Here is a 17,371-nt window from a genome sequence, read left to right as displayed (position 1 = left end):
AGAAGTTTGCAGTTTCATATTTTCCTACAGATTCAAAGCCCGACATTTGGGGTCAATCTGAGCAAATGGATCACTGTAATTGGTCTTGTTAAACTCAAGAACCGAGATACTAATTGTTCCGTTTTAGGCACAGTGACGAATGGGAACAATATTAGAACAGTGGGAACATCAGCCAATCGGCTGATTTCAGCAGCAACTGCCCGCTAGCCGGGCGTACCCGGGCCTGGCGGGTGTGGCCGGCGGCTCTGCGGAATTGCGTTTGCGTCAGCGTGGGCGCGCGCGCCGCCTCGCGCCATTGAGCTGTGACCCAACCAATCAGGCTTCAGCAGAGCGCGCGGCTCCGCCGTGAAGCCCCCTGTGTCGCCTCGGAAGCGCATGCGCGGGGCGGAGCCCGCTCATTTGAATCCGGGAGGTGACGTTTGGACTCCAGAGGCTTTGGGACTGAGGAGTATTTTAGGTGAGGTGCTTTTAAACACCGGGCAAAGTGGGAGCCCCGAGGCCGAAGGGAATCAATCTCCTGACTTCTGAGTAAGACTGTCCTACAAGGTGTCGGGTTTTCCCCCAGAACGGGAATCTGCCCAATGGGTCAGTTGTCGCGGCCAAGTTCGGTCCTTGCTGGGGCAGGCTGTGAAAGGGGGTCCTTGGGGAGCGATGGGACGGTTCCACTGGAAAGGGCCAGAAGCTGCTCGCCCGCCCTTCTTTCGTAGGACCCTAAAAAACAACTCGGAACCTGGAACCTCTCGGTGGGTTAGACATGCATATTGCTCTTCTGCTCCAGCCTCATCTGTTCTAGGGAGGTGGGGTTGAGTGTCATTACGACCATTCCCTTAGTTTTTCCTATTTGAAGCCCAAAACTTAGAAGTCATTCTGGCTTCCTCTCTTTCTTTTTCCCTACATCTAATTCCTTTATTACGGCCTTGCCCAGTCTCCTTCCAAAACATTTCACAAATACCATCATTTTCTACCTTTCCTACCATTTACACCTTAGGCCAGGTTCAGATTGCAGTCATATCTCTTCTGGACTTTTGCTAGACCCTTTTAATTGTCTATTTCCACTCCTGCACCCCTAACATTCTATTCTTCGTACTGCAGCTAAAATGATCTTAAAACATAAATCAGATGGTATCACTCCCCTCTGTAACAGTCTTCCCTTCCCCCATAGTTGCCTATGACACTTAAAAACCAAATTCCTTGTTCTGGCTTACAAGCCCCAATATAGCAGTCGCTGTCTGCCTTTTTGACTTCGTCTCCTACTACTCTGTACCTCTTTCATGCTACTACCCCCACCGACCCTCGCCTCTTACTGGTGTTGTTGCTGTTTCTTTAACACACAGAGCTCTTGCTTTAAGGTCTTAGCATATCTTGTTCTTTCCTCTCCATGAAATACCCTTCCACCAGCTCTTAACATGGTTGGTTCCTCCTGGCATTCAAATCTCAGCTTACAGTTCACATCAGAGAGGCATTCTCTGAACACTTATTCCAAAGTAGCTTCTCACCCCCACCTCTTTTCTATGACATCACTGTATATTATGTTCACTATTATTTACTTATTTATTGACTCTCACAGCTCCTCTTCACTCCACCCCCATAAGTTTCATGAGAGCACAGACCTTGACTGTTTTGTTATTTTATCCCTGGTGAGTAGAATTGTGCGTGGCATATATTGTAGATGATGCTCAGTAATTATTTATTGAATAAGTGAATTATCGGGGCATGTTTCTGTTCTGAGAATCCTTAGTTTGGCCACCAGTTTGTCTTTAACTTAGCACTGACAAAGCAGGCAGTATTAAAGATTAAAAGCAAAATCAAGGCAGGGTGGAGAAAAATAGGAGCGGAGAAAGTAACATTGAGTTCATGAGATGGATTAGTTTTGGACTCACTTATGTGATATAGCCCTTTTAAGAGAATTTGTTATGTTGCCTGTACTCTTACTGTTTTTTTCCCCTCACAAGGCCGGCTAGTGAATGTTACCTTGGAGAGTCATTTCTGTTCCTATTTAGGTCAAGGGCTTTTTGAGAAAGTTAACCTATAGCTTTTGTTGCCTGGATTGCTGTCAGTTTTTTTATTGTGTACTTGTATGCTAGGTCCTCTGTACTAAATGTGGGAATACAGGCATGTGTGATCCCTGTCTTTGTGGAGTAAAAAGGGAGGGACAGTTTGGCTGGTTAATGGTAACTTGACACTTGTTTCTGTATAGAACACGTGCAGTAATGTCACTTCAACGGAAAGTTAAGAACTCTCAGGCACGAAAGAGGACTTCACAAGGTAGTAATAGCTATCAGACTACACTCTCAGCCTGGAAAGTAACAGAGGACCTAAGTGACTCAAAGAGCATCTCGAAACATGGACAAAACAATCCAGTGGAAGATTATGAACGTGCTGATGATCAAGCAGAAGGCACTCTGCAAATAGCACTGACATACTTTGAGAAAGGTAAGACAGATTGTTTTCCTTATGTTAAGTCCTATTCCTTTAAAAATATTCAGACTTTTTTTCTTAAGGATTTTTAAAGGAAAGCATATTTTTGCTCATTTGTGATTTTTGTTTATTTAATGGACATTTATTGAGCACTTACTACGTATCAATATGCTAGGTACTAGGGATATAGCAACAAAGCATGTTCCTGGCAGAGTGGTTTCCAAACTGTTACACATTGGGATTTCCCGAGAATCTTTAAAACCCACTGGTACCTGGCATCCACTCTTAGACTTTCTGATTTTATTGGTATGGGATACAAGCTAGGCATTGGGATTTTTTAATGGCTCCTTAGGTGATTCCAATGTGCAGCAAAGTTTGGGAACCACTGCTCTAGTTTTTGAAACAGCTTAGTCTAAGTTCAGTGCTTTTAGTTAGTTTAGAGCAGAGAAGCCAGGGCAGGATTCAGTTTTCCTGCTTTGCTGTGAAGTATTCAAGGGTTTTAAAGGCTTTGAAGCGTTTTTAGGAAGACATCTTTTATGTAAAGCTATTCCTTTGAAGAATCCTAATTTGTAACTGTTGAGGCTGAGGAGTGAGAGAGTTTTAAAATCCTCACTATTTAATACTGTTCCTCTTACAGGTTCCATTAAAACTTCACAGAGTAAAGATAAAACCTTGGAGAAACACTTGAAAACTGTGGAAAATGTGGCATGGAAGAATGGCTTAGCTCCAGAAGGAATTGACATTCTATTAAATGTGGCACTCAGTGGCAAATTTGGTATGTCAAGGGGATAAATTTTTCAGTTTGCTATTTGTTTTGCCTTTCAGACTTTGAATTAGATTGTTGATTGGAATCAGCTGCAGTTAAAGAACTATATATTTTCCTATTCTCTTCATAAAACCAATCTGATAAGATTATATCAATAAGATGGGCCTTTCTTGTGTTCAGACTACCTTATGAACTAAAAGTTTCTATGTGCATATGCTGAAAATGGCTAGTTATCACATATCTTTACAAATAAAATGGGCCTCTCACTGTTGTGGCCTCTTCCGTTGCGGAGCTACAGGCTCCGGATGCACAGGCTCAGCGGCCATGGCTCACGGGCCCAGCCGCTCCGCAGCATGTGGGATCCTCCCGGACCGGGGCACAAACCCACGTCCCCTGCATCAGGCGGACTCTCAACCACTGCGCCACCAGGGAAGCCCCAATAAAATGAATTCTTGTCACCAAATACATGGGAGCCATTTTTAGTATTTCTCTTAGGAAGGATAGATAATAATTTAAATAGTGTTGCCAGAAGGCACATTAAGAGATCACTTGGTCTATTTTATTGCCTTTAAGTTCACTTATCTATGGCAAGTCCCTGTTGATACTGTCTCCATTCCAGTCTCTGTGGCCTTAATAGTCAAGATGCTTTTTCTTTTGTGCCAATGCTTCCTTTTCTGTTCTAAGTTCATTTGTAATGGCAGTGGGGGGAGATTCTTAGAAAGAAATAATATCTGTCCATTATTCTTTTTACTTGAGAAGAACCTTTTTACCTACCCTCACCCAAATTTAGACTTAGAGAGTATTTTAGCCCTTGAACATTCTCATTTTAAAGGTGAGGAAACTGAAGCCCAGAGTGGTTAAAGAGACTTGCTTAATCTCAGAGCTAGAACTGGGGAACTCAGATCTCCTAACTCCCCTTCTAGTGTTTATGCTGCACCACACTGCTACTGGGTTTTCTCCTTTTTTTTTTTTAAATTAAGACAACTATCAAAATTGAATACTTTATATACCATTTTCTAACCCTTGCATATTGGGTTCCTTTGTGCATACCCTATCATGTTTGCAGGTGTGTGTGTGTGTGTGTCTGAGAGAGAGAGACAACACATTACTAGCCAAATTCAGTATATGACTTCCAGGAATTTTAGTTCTCTATATTTTAAAAAAAATTTATTTATTTATTTTTGTCTGTGTTGGGTCTTTGTTGCTGCGTGCAGGCTTTTCTCTAGTTGCGGCGAGTGGGGGCTACTCTTCGTTGCAGTGCACGGGCTTCTCATTGCAGTGGCTTCTCTTGTTGCGGAGCACGGGCTCTAGGTGCATGGACTTCAGTAGTTGTGGCACGCGGGCTCAGTAGTTGTGGCTCATGGGCTCTAGAGCACAGGCTCAGTAGTTGTGGTGCATGGGCTTCGGTGCTCCGCAGCATGTGGTATCTTCCTGGACCGGCGCTCAAACCCATGTCCCCTGCATTGGCAGGCGGGTTCTTAACCACTGTGCCACCAGGGAAGTCCCTAGTTCTCTATTTTTACCTGATTAGTTCTCTTTGTTTTCCTACAAAGTTAAATTTGACCTAATAAAATTGGTCTTCTTCTAAGTGGTTTCAAATTGGTTTTGACAAATTTCTAGGAATTCATATTTAACTGATTAGTGTTTATCGAGAACAATTCTATCTATCCCTTCTCCCCTTAAAACATGTATAGAATGTACAGATGTTTTCTATTTTGGAATTTCTCTTTTCTTTTTTGATATCTCAGAAATTAATGTTTAGAAGGTTTTTGTGATGTTTGCCAGGTCTTATTGCAAATGCATGCATGTTTCAAAATGCATGCCTCAGAGTTAGAAACTTGTATGTAACAATTTAAAAAATAATCTCTGGCTTTCTAGTCTAATTTCGTTTTTCTGTTGAGCTGGAATTTGGTGACATTATATGTAGCCTCATTAATTGCTTTTCTCCTTTTAGTTATTTCTGTGATATCCACCATCTCTACCAGATCTTTATATGTAGCTCTTTTGCTAAGTTGAAATACATATTGAGGGGCAGGTGTGCTAGAAATGTCATAATTAGGTACAAAGGGACTTTGGACTCTTTAGTAATTGAAAAGTCACTGGGAAGTAAGAATAGAGTCTATATTGAATTCTCCCTTTGAATTTGGTACATGTGTAAAGTGTTAGCGGTCAGACTGTTGTAAACTTTACAAGGGTTGGGGGATGGGAGTAGGGGAGAAGAGAGGAGTAAAAACAAGATACCATGAGACTGGAAAGCAAAGATTTTTATTCTTGTGATTCATTACCTGCCATCACTGCTTCCTTTCTTCTCCACAGAATGATGGGGTAGGAATTGATGAGATATATTGAAGTTATGTAGGATATATAAATCTAGAGATCTGATGTACAACATGATGACTATAGTTAGTAATATTGTATAGAATACTGGAAATTTGCAAGAGAATAGATTTCATGTGCTCTTACCACACACAAAGAATGGTAACTATGTGAGGAGATAAAATGTTAATTAACTTGACTGTAGTAGTCATTTTATTATATATAGGTATATAGTATCTGCCGGGTGTTGGTTCCAGGACCCCCTGCGGATACAAAAATCCTAGGATGCTCAAATCCCTTGATAAAATGGCGTAATATTTGCATATAACCTACACACATCCTCCTATATACTTTAAATCATCTCTAGATTACTTATAATACCTAATACAATGTAAACACTATGTAAATAGTTGTAAATACAATGTAAATGCCACGTAAATAGTTGTCTTGTGTGGCTAATTCAAGTTTTGTTTTTGGAATTTTTTTTTTTTTTTTTTTTTTTGCTGTACGCGGGCCTCTCACTGTTGTGGCCTCTCCTGTTGCGGAGCACAGGCCCCGGACGCGCAGGCTCAGCGGCCATGGCTCACGGGCCCAGCCGCTCCGCGGCATGTGGGATCTTCCCGGAGCGGGGCACGAACCCGTGTCCCCTGCATCGGCAGGCGGACTCTCAACCACTGCGCCACCAGGGAAGCCCTGGAATTTTTTTTAAACGAATATTTTCTGTCTGTGGTTGGTTGAATCCACAGGTGCATCTTATCCATATCCATATGGATATGGAGGGCTGATTATATCATATCATCATGTTGTGCATCTTAAATATATACAGTTTTTATTAAAAAAATAAGAGGTCTACACTAGTAGGAAAAGAAAAGATGTATAAGATGTTTCTGAGAATGCTACTTGCAGGCGAAGTTAAGAACAGTGTTATCTTGGTGAATGGATGTGATCACCATGCTATAATGCATGTAAGACAGCGTTTAAAGACCTGTATGTTTCTAAGAATGCTACTTGTGGGAGAAATTGAGAACAGTGTTATACTGAATGGATGTGATTACCACGCTATAATACCTGTAAAACAGTGGTTAAAGACACATGTATCCAAGATATTGTTGAGGCTTCTACTTGCATGAGAAGTTGAGAACACTGTTTTTTCCAGTGAATGGTTGTGATCACCACTGTATAATACGAATAAAACAATGTTTAAACACAAAAAGAAATTGATGATATACATGTATATTTAATTATTGAAGCCTTAATAAGCAGAAGTTGACATAGGGTATACACAAAACTACTTGCAAACTCACTTCTATTAGCAGATGGGAGGATAGCATAGAAGCCAAGAGAGTATGATGGAAAGATTGGACCAATATAGAATGATATTACTACCAGCTAATAGTATAGTTGTTTGATTCTGCTATCCTTCCCACTTTTGGGGGGGAATGGAGACTAGAAATATATCTATTTATTCTTAAATGTAGCAGCTCATGCAAGATATCTTAGAGTAGCTTTAAATAAATCAGAATCTATTATGCCATTTTAAAAAGTCCTTGAAATTTTCCTAGGAGTAAAAGACTTCTTTTGAGGTGTAATTCACGTACCATAAAATTCACCCTTTTGAAGCATACAATTCAGGTTTTTTTTTTTTTTAGCATATTCATAGAGTTGTGCAACCATCACCACTATCTAATTTCCAAACATTTTCATCATGCCAAGAAGAAATCCTGTACTCATCCTCCCTTGTTAGATAAAAATATTAGAACCAAAGAATTTGCTTTATAGTTTATATTAAAAGTTAAAGGTACATTTTTGTTTCAAACTATGTTTTATAATGATGATAAGAGATATTGAATATTATTTTATTGCCTTCAATGTGAAGTGAACTTTTTAGGACTAAGAGTTAATAATAGTAAGGAAACAGTCAAGATCCCAAAATGTAGTTTGATTTAGAGTTTGTCTGCTTTCCAGGGAGTGCTGTAAACACTCGGATATTCAAGTGTATGATTCCAGCAACTCTAATATCAGAAGATTCTGTGGTTACGGCGGTCTCTTGGCTTTGTGTTGGCAAGTGTTCTGGTAGCACCAAGGTAATCTTTTTAAACACTTTGATGGTAAGTCCTTCAGAACTACTTAAGGGCTGGCAAGGAAGAGCCACTTATGGAGTAATGGCAGTGGCCTTTTGTGCAAAGCCTGTAGTTTTGGAACAATGTAGCTTAATGCAAGGAGTCTGTTCAAACAGAAATTTTTACTGAGAGATAAAACTTATTATCCTTCTTTGTGCTAGAGGCTTCTAAAACAGCCGTGAGGGGGAAATTAAGCTCTCTGCAAGTTATATTTCTCTAAAGATAAGCATTTTGTCTCTCAATAGGTACTTTTTTATCGTTGGCTGGTTGCAATGTTTGACTTCATTGATCACAAGGAGCAAATTAACTTACTCTATGGCTTCTTTTTTGCTTCATTGCAAGATGATGCACTGGTAAGTAAAAATTGGACAGCATCATGCATCGATCAAATGGTACGCGCTTGTATATCGATGCACCATATGTGCTTCAAAGTGCCACACCACTTTCCTTACTTATTTTAAAATATATGAAACACATAGAAAAGTATAAAGAGTAACATAAGAAACATCTTTACACCTGTCTCTCAGATTAACAAATAAAATTTTTAATGCATTTGCTTTATATCTTTTTTAAGGAAATAATTGTAACAGATAGAATTGAGTTCACATTGGAGTCTCTTTGCTGATCTAGAGCAATGATTGCCACCTTTTCCCTTTTAAACCACTTCAACAGGGTCCTTTGAGTCACTTATTGTACAGTTTCTTTTTTCTTTTTTTTTAACATCTTTATTGGAGTATAATTGCTTTACAATGGTGTGTTAGTTTCTGCTTTATAACAAAGTGAATCAGTTATACATATACATATGTTCCCATATCTCTTCCCTCTTGCGTCTCCCTCCCTCCCACCCTCCCTATCCCACTCCTCTAGGTGGTCACAAACCACCTAGCTGATCTCCCTGTGCTATGCGGCTGCTTCCCACTAGCTATCTATTTTACATTTGGTAGTGTATATATGTCCATGCCACTCTCTCACTTTGTCACAGCTTACCCTTCCCCCTCCCCATATCCTCAAGTCCATTCTCTAGTAGGTCTGTGTCTTTATTCCTATCTTACCCCTAGGTTCTTCATGACATGTTTTCCCCTTAGATTCCATATATATGTATTAGCATACGGTATTTGTCTTTCTCTTTCTGATTTACTTCACTCTGTATGACAGACTCTAGGTCTATCCACCTCACTAAAAATAACTCAATTTCGTTTCTTTTTATGGCTGAGTAATATTGCATTGTATATATGTGCCACATCTTCTTTATCCATTCATCTGATGATGGACACTTAGGTTGCTTCCATCTCCGGGCTATTGTAAATAGAGCTGCAGTGAATATTTTGGTACATGACTCTTTTTGAACTATGGTTTTCTCAGGGTATATGCCCAGTAGTGGGATTGCTGGGTCATGTGGTAGTTCTATTTGTAGTTTTTTAAGGAACCTCCATACTGTTCTCCATAGTGGCTGTACCAATTCACATTCCCACCAGCAGTGCAAGAGTGTTTCCTTTTCTCCACACTCTCTCCAGCATTTATTGTTTGTAGATTTTTTGATGATGGCCATTCTGACCGGTGTGAGATGATATCTCATTGTAGTTTTGATTTGCATTTCTCTAATGATTAATGATGTTGAGCATTCTTTCATGTGTTTGTTGGCAATCTGTATATCTTCTTTGGAGAAACGTCTATTTAGGTCTTCTGCCCATTTTTGGATTGGGTTGTTTGTTTTTTTGTTATTGAGCTTCATGAGCTGCTTGTAAATTTTGGAGACTAATCCTTTGTCAGTTGCTTCATTTGCAAATATTTTCTCCCATTCTGAGGGTTGTCTTTTGGTCTTGTTTATGGTTTCCAGTTTCTTGATTAACACTGTGAAAACCTCATCAGAATTAATGAGGAGAGGATTACTTTTCATGAGATGCCAATGGGCTGATTTTGATAAAATAGTATAATTATTCCCATTGAAAACGTTAATAACTCTAAGAAATCAATCTACTGTCCACATGGAAGACTTTCAAGGACCATCAGTAGTTCACAGACCATGTGAACCATTCATCTAACTGAATTCCTCTTGCTTCTGGAAAGGGAATTCATTCATTGATTTCATTTTTAAAAAATTGACTGTGTTCATTGCATTGATCGAGGCAATGTAGAAGATTCAAAGTTTAGCAGAGAGTTTCCATATTCCAGGGGTTTATAATCCAGTTGGGGGACTAAGGAAAGCAGATAAAGTTAAATAATGTATAAGTTAAATTATCAAAGACGGTATATGTTAACACGAGGATAATAATTGCTGTGATATTCCCAGGAAGGAAAGAACACTGTAAACCAGAGTGATTAGAAAAAGCATCATAAAGTATGTAGGCATTGAGCTAGGCCGTGAAGGTTGAGTAGGATTTGAGATTTGATGTTTGATATGACAGGAATATTTCAAGCAAAGTTGTGAACTGTGTAAATGGTATTTCAAGAGACCTTAAATAGATCAGATTGACTTAATTACAATTGGTGTCAAGCAGTGGTGGGTGGTAAGGCTGAAAAAGTTGGGTGAGGAAAAATTGTAGAGGTCTTTAAATGTGATGGTAAGGAATTTGAACTTTATCCTATATCCAGTGGGGAAATCACTGAAAAACTTGGGGCAGAACATGTTGAAAGCAACACTGTAGGAAGTTGTATCTAGTAGTGCCAAACATTATGAATTATGATGGAGGCTAGAGTCAGGAAAACTAATTAGGAGACTAACTTGATGATGACATCCTAAACTAGCAGTTCTCAGATACACTCTGTGGACCCCTTGAGGCTCCCTGAGAACCTTTCAGGAGGTCTCAGTGGTTCAAGTTATCTTTATAGCAATATCAAGATGTTATTAGCTATTTTCACTGTGTTGACATTTGTACTGATGGTGGATAAAACTGCTGGCACCTTAGCACAAATAAGGGCAGTGGGGCCAGACTGTACTAGTGGTCATTGTGTTCTTCACTGCAGTAAAAAACAAAAATGCTAGTTTCACTTAATACTGTCCCAAATCAAGCAGTAAAAATTACTTCATTAATTATATTAAACTTCAACCTGTGAGACACATCTTTAATATTATGTTTGATGAAATGGGAAGTACAAATAAATCCCTTCTGCATACTAAAGTACAACAGTTGTCCTGAGGAAAAGCACTTGTGTGATTGAGTTGTGAGCTAAACCAGCTGCTTTTTTCACAAAATACCATTTTTACTTCAAAGAGTGACTGACATATAAAATGTGGTTATTCAGACTTGGGTATTTGGCAGATGTTTTCTTGAAAATGAACAAAGTGAGCTGGTCATTTCAAAGAAAACAACTGGCACTGTTTTTTGCCAGTGATAAAATTTGAGCTTTTAAGCGAAAATTACAAGTTTGGAAAATTTGTATCTGCCACTGTGAACTTGACAGCTTCCCAGTACTTAAAGACTTTCCTGATGAGGATGGTAGCAATATTAATGAATGTGATTTTAGGTATTGTATAATGAAATGTGTCAATATTTGGAAGCTTGGTATAGCTAATTTCCAAATTATCAAGTATGATATTATGAAATTATGCATGGGTAAAAGAGCCATCCAAAGTGTAAGATATATCAATGAATTTTAATGGAACAGAGTACAAAGACGGTTCATTGATAAGATTTCAGATTCCACATTGCAGCTGTTCCCTAAGAGGCTATCACTTACCAAGTTTTAGTGAAGTATCAAAGACTAATATCCACGATTTTCTGAAAAGGCTATTAAAATATTACTTTCTTCTCCAACTACATATCTGTGTGAGGCTGACTTTTCTTCATGTACTTCAATCAGAACAACATATTGTAACAGATTTAATGCAGAAGCAGAGACTCCAGCTGTATTCTATTAAGTCAGAAACATTAAAGAAATTTGTAGAAATGTAAAACTGTGTCACTCTAAGTCATTTTTGGGGAAAATATAGTTATTTTTCATAAAATATTTCATTTATTGTTAGCATGTGATGGGCTTATTTTTATTTTTATTTTTTGCAGTACGCAGGCCTCTCACTGCTGTGGCCTCTCCCGCTGCGGAGCACAGGCTCCAGACGCGCAGGCTCAGCGGCCATGGCTCACGGGCCCAGCCGCTCCGCGGCACGTGGGATCCTCCCGGACCGGGGCATGAACCCGTGTCCCTTGCATCGGCAGGCGGACTCTCAACCACTAAGCCACCAGGGAAGCCCTGGGCTTATTTTTTAAATGAGTTAGTAAACATTTAAAAATTTCCGAGTTTTAGTTTCTTATATGGTAAATATCAACAGATATAAACCAGATAAACAAAAGCTCTTTGGGGTCCTCTAATTTTTAAGAATGTAAAGAGTCCCAAGACCAAAAAGTTTGAGAATCACTATACTAGACTAAGGGGAATGAAAAATTGAAAGGACAAATTTTAGGGGAAATTGTAAAGGAAGAATTGACTTGCTACCTATATTGGATTAAGGGAAGGGTCAAGAGATGAAGATCCAAGTTTTTAAGGCAGCATGACTCAGAATGATGGTACCTTTGACCGTAAAAGGGAATTTGTGAAATGGAGGTAGTTTTGGAAGGAATATAATATGTTTGGCTTTAGATGTACAAAGTTTGAGGCTACATCCTTTAGAAATTCACTCAATGAACATTTATTAACCACATAATATGAATGGCATTGAACTAGTATTAGAAATACAAATATGAGTTAGAATAAGTTAACTATAAGCCTCATATAGTTAAATTATATGAGGCTTATATGCCAGGCACTAGTATACTTTATATACACAGTATTTCATCATCTCTAAGATGCCATTAGTGTTAAGATGCATCATTATCTTATGAACCATTACAATAGAATGCTGCCATTAAAGCTATCACATGATATGGATTTTAGGATTAGTTCTGTTTTCAGAGATGTTAAAATGTAGAGAAAGAAATGTTAGACTATGTAAAATATTTTTTCCCAGTTCTGAGGGTCTGAAAGTTCTTTTCTTACATCAGTATGCTAAAAAGAAAATTATTGAGCACCTACTATTTTCTACACTTGTGCTACCAGTATAGTAGCCACTAACTTCATTTGACTAAGTGAGCACTGGGAATGTGGCTAGGCCAAACTGAAATGTGTTGTAAGTGTAAAACACACAATAGATAAGAAGTGGTTTTAACTCACATGAACCTCTTGCGAGCCTTATGTGGTATACACTTTTTTTTTTTCTTTGTGGTATGCAGGCCGCTCACTGTTGTGGCCTCTCCCACCGCGGAGCACAGGCTCCGGATGCGCAGGCTCAGCGGCCATGGCTCACGGGCCCAGCCGCTCCACAGCACGTGGGATCCTCCCGGACTGGGGCACGAACCCGCGTCCCCTACATCGGCAGGCGACTCCCAACCACTGCGCCACCAGGGAAGCCCTGTGGTATACACTTTTATCCCCATTTTAGAGATGAGGAAGCTGAGGCACAGAGAAGTCAAATAATTACCCAGAGTCACGTGACTAGAGCCAGAATTTATGGAAAATGATATTCCCATTTTAGAGATGAGACAACTGAGGCTTGGAAAAGTTACATAACTTGGCTAAGGTAAGCTATCTAGTAAGAGGCTGAGCCTTGAAGGTCTTTAAATGTAGTAGGAGAGAAGATAAGTACAGTGTGAATAAATCCTGTGATAGTATCCACAGAGTTCCATGTGAGTATAAAGGAGAGGTAGCAAAATATGACTGGGGATCAGGGTTAAAGTCATAGGAATTTGTTTTCAACAGGAAGAGACATGGGTGTTGATGTCAATACGTTTGTGGGTTAGTAAGGGAGATGATTGAGGGAATTCCTGGCCAGTGGTTTTAGTGATTTTTTTTCCTCAAAGTTTCACTTAAGTAGGAGGCAAGGTCTTCTGCTGAGAATGAGGATGGGAAGATAGAATATTATGTTTGAGGAGAGAGTATACATTTTGAAATAGCTTTCGGTGGAAATAGAAATAGGAGGTTAGAGACACAGTTCTGAAGGACCAGATGAGTTTAGGGAGCACGAATTTGTGATAGGTAATTTCTCCAGGGTGGGACAAGGAGGCGAGAGAGTGACCGCCGATGGATCAGGAAGTCTAGAGAGAAAAGGGAGAAGGTGAAGACAAAACAGGGCAGATGGGGAGCACACGCAGCTGAGGTTCAGGATGCCTTGGTGACATTCAGGAAATGTATTGGGTTTAAAAACTGGAATAATAGAAATTGTAGCAGTGGAGTTTAAGATTTCAGGAGGGGGTGGTTCAATGTGATGACAAGATTCAGAGTGACAATGGGGTGAGTTGTTGAAGTAGTGTGAGGGGATGAAGGTTATTGGAATTGAAATTTTCTCTATCCTTATGGATTTATTGTTGTTGCTGCCCATTTATCAATTATAGAGGGAGGTATGTTGAAAATCTCCCACTATGAAGGCAGATTTGTTAGTTTTCCTTTAAAGTTCTGTCAAATTTTACTTTATATATTTTGAGTCTATTATTAGGTATATGCACAATTATAGTTTTCATATATTGTCCTGCTGAATCAAACCTTTATCATGGAGTTGCCCTTTGTTAGAAATGCTTTTTGTTTTAGTCATTTCGTTTGATATTGACATTGGCTAGTATATTGCTTGGTATATTACCATCTTTTGGTTTTTTGAAAAATCTTCTTTTGCCCTCATGTCTTAGATGCCCCTTTTATTTATTTATTTTTAAAAAACTATTTTCTTTTTATATTTTTGGCTGCATCAGGTCTTAGTTGCGGCACGTGGGATCTTTCGTTGCAGCACGGGCTCTTCGTTGTGGTGCGCGGGCTTCTCTTTAGTTGTGGTGCGGGCTCCAGGGTGTGTGGGCTCTGTAGTTGTGGCGCACAGGGTCCAGAGCACATGGGCTTTGTAGTTTGTGGCACTCGGGCAGGCTGTCTCTTTGAGGCTCACAGTGTGGGCTTTGTTGCCCCATGGCATGTGGGATCTTAGCTCCCCAACCAGGGATCGAACCTGCATCCCCTGCATTGGAAGGCAGATTCTTTACCGCTGGACCACCAGGGAAATCCCTTAGATGCCTCTTTTCAATAGCATATAACTAGATTTTATTTTTAAATCCTGTCTGATGATTTTCACTTTTACCTGGAAAATTAGTTTATTTACTTTTGTAGTGATTGTTGATACAGTAGAAATGAATTGAAATATCAATATCTTATTTTGAGCTTTCTAAATGATCTGCTTTTTTCTGATTCTTTCCCTCATCCCTCTTATTTTGGATTGATTGTGGTTTTCCCCCATTCTTGGTTGGAAATTACACATTCTGTGTGTGTTGTTTTAGCTGTTATTGTACCTATTTTAACATGCATATATAGTGTAAAATGTAAAACAGTGTCATCCTTCTTACTGTTTTTCTTTTGTTTGGAAAATGTAGTTATTTTTCATAAAATATGTCATCTAGCATATAATGGGTTTATTATTTTTTAATGAATAACTTTATAATGTTCTCAGTTTAAATTTTTAATTTTTTTTCTTAAAGTCTAAAGGTAACTAATATCTTTACCTTCATCTTGAATGATACAAGGACCTTAGAATGCTTTAACTCTGATCACACCCCTCCCAGATTATATGCTATTATCTGGTTTTAGTTCTGGCTCTTTCTTCTCCATCCTTCTCCACATACACATACAGTAGACATTATTTTCTTCACAGTTGGTGTTTGTCTAGATTTGCCCACATATTTGCCAATATCTTTGCTCATCATTTGTTTTTGCATCTCAGACCTTCAATCGAGCTCATTTTCTAGAATATTCTTTCAGTAAAATCTTTGATGGTATACTCTGTCTTTGCCTAAAAATATCTTTACTATGCCCTTGCTCTTGAAAATTGGTTCTGCTGTGTGTAGAACTCTAGGGTGACAGTGAAATTCTCTCAGGACATTGACAATATTGCACTGGCACCTCCTTTCCATTGTTGTCGAATCAGTCTAATTGTAGTATGTCATTTCTTTTCTCGCTGGATACTTTTTTAAAACAGCTTTGTTGAGATGTAGCTCACATACCATACAGTCCACTCAAAGTAAAATCCACTGGTTTTTAGTATGTTCACAGATATGTTCAACCATGAACAGAGTCAGTTTTAGAACATTTTCATCACCTTAAAAATCTCATACCTCTTGGGAAACCAAAAAAGTCATGTGACTTGCTTTATTGTGACATTCTTTCACTTTATTAAAAAAAAACTCATACCTTTTAGCTATCACCCCCATCTTCCTATATAGAGGTTCTTAAGCAACTCTTAATCTATTTTGTGTCTTTAGAGATTTGCCTATTCTGGACATTTCACATAAATGGAATCATACAATATGGGGTCTTTTTTTCTTTTTCTTTTCTTTTTGTTTTTGGCTGCCCTGCGCAGCATGCAGGATCCTAGTTCCCCAACCAGAGATCAAACCCAGGTTCCCTAGAGTGGAAGCACGGAGTCTTAACCACTGGACCGCCAGGGAAGTCCCTAATATGGGGTCTTTTTTGACTGGCTTCTTTTACTTAGCATAATGCTTTCAAGATTCAGCCATGTTGTCAGCATGTATGAGTACTTCATTCTTTTAACCTGTTATCTTTTTTCCATAATGTAAAATTTACCATTTTAACTATTTTAAGTGTTATTAATGGTTATAAATTTTTAAGTGTTATTAATTTTTGTGTTATTAATTGTTATTAATTGCATTCATAATGTTGTGCAACCATCACTGCTATCTATTTGCAAAACTTTTGTATTACCATAAACAGAAACTCTCTAGCCAGTAAGCAATAACTCCCCATTCCTCCTCCACCCAACCCCTGGGAACCTCTAATCTACTTTCTGTCTATGAATTTGCCTATTCTAGGTGCCTCATGTAAGTGGAATCATCCAGTATTTGTCCTTTTGTGTCTGGCTTCTTTCACTTAGCGTGTCTTCAAAGTTCATCCATGTTATAGCATGTGTCAGAACTTCATTTTTATGGCTGAATAGTATTCCATTGTATGTTTATACCACATTTTGTTTATCCATTATCTGTTGATGAACCCTTGGGTTGTTTCTACCTTTTGGCTAACATGAATAATGCTGCAGTAAACGTTGGCATGCAAGTGCCTGTACAAGTCCCTGCTTAGAATTCTTTTGGATACATACTTAGGAGTTCTTCCAGGCAGGGACTGAGCCTCTTATAACCCAGGTATTTAGTATTGTAAACTTCATAAGAGCAGACCTTTTTGTCTGTTTTATCCACTGCTTAATAAGTACTTGTTTCATGAGTGAATGAATGAATAGGAGCTATTCATAAATGTTTGTCAAATAATTGCAATATACTTGAGTAGTTTTCATGATGCTGACTAGAGAGTTTCTTGCTCAGCATGGCAGAGGGGAAGGGGGCCTGCTTTTTTTCTTTTTCTTTTCTTTTTTTCTATCTTTTAAAAAATACTTACTGAAGTATACATACACAAAATTACTTATAAGTTATCAGCTCAATTAATTTTTATAAACCGAACATATTTGTATAAATATCAGCCAGATCAAGAAATAGGGATCCTAACTTTTAAAAGCATTAAAAGTCACAACTTGGCAGGCGCCTGACTCTGTAGTGACTGAGATGTGGTGGTTAACTATTTGCCAGAAAAGTAATTGTAAAGTCTTAGATGCACATGAATTTTTCCTTTCTAGATGTGATTAAAGGAGAATGTCAGATAGAATGCTGGGACCTAGGGTGGCACTCGTTTCATACCCAACATGATAAACGGTATTGCTAATGGTTCATATCCTAGGGATGTGAGG

At 38.7% G+C, this 17,371-nt stretch overlaps 1 protein-coding gene across 1 annotated transcript in view; it reads left to right on the top strand.

Moving 5' to 3' along the window:
• Positions 1-418: 418 nt before the first annotated feature.
• Positions 419-17,371, top strand: part of CENPI (centromere protein I) — a 45,216-nt gene continuing 28,263 nt past the window's right edge. Inside the window, exons 1-5 of the mRNA XM_060137511.1 lie at positions 419-457; positions 2,198-2,433; positions 3,056-3,193; positions 7,466-7,584; positions 7,866-7,973. Of these exons, the coding sequence (XP_059993494.1) occupies positions 2,211-2,433; positions 3,056-3,193; positions 7,466-7,584; positions 7,866-7,973 (588 nt within the window). The 5' untranslated portion in view covers positions 419-457; positions 2,198-2,210. The remainder of the gene's footprint in view (positions 458-2,197; positions 2,434-3,055; positions 3,194-7,465; positions 7,585-7,865; positions 7,974-17,371) is intronic.

The sequence above is a fragment of the Lagenorhynchus albirostris genome, chromosome X (genome assembly GCF_949774975.1).
Source record: "Lagenorhynchus albirostris chromosome X, mLagAlb1.1, whole genome shotgun sequence".
NCBI classification, from domain to species: Eukaryota; Metazoa; Chordata; class Mammalia; order Artiodactyla; family Delphinidae; genus Lagenorhynchus; species Lagenorhynchus albirostris.
This window is presented reverse-complemented; position numbering and strand designations above follow the sequence as displayed.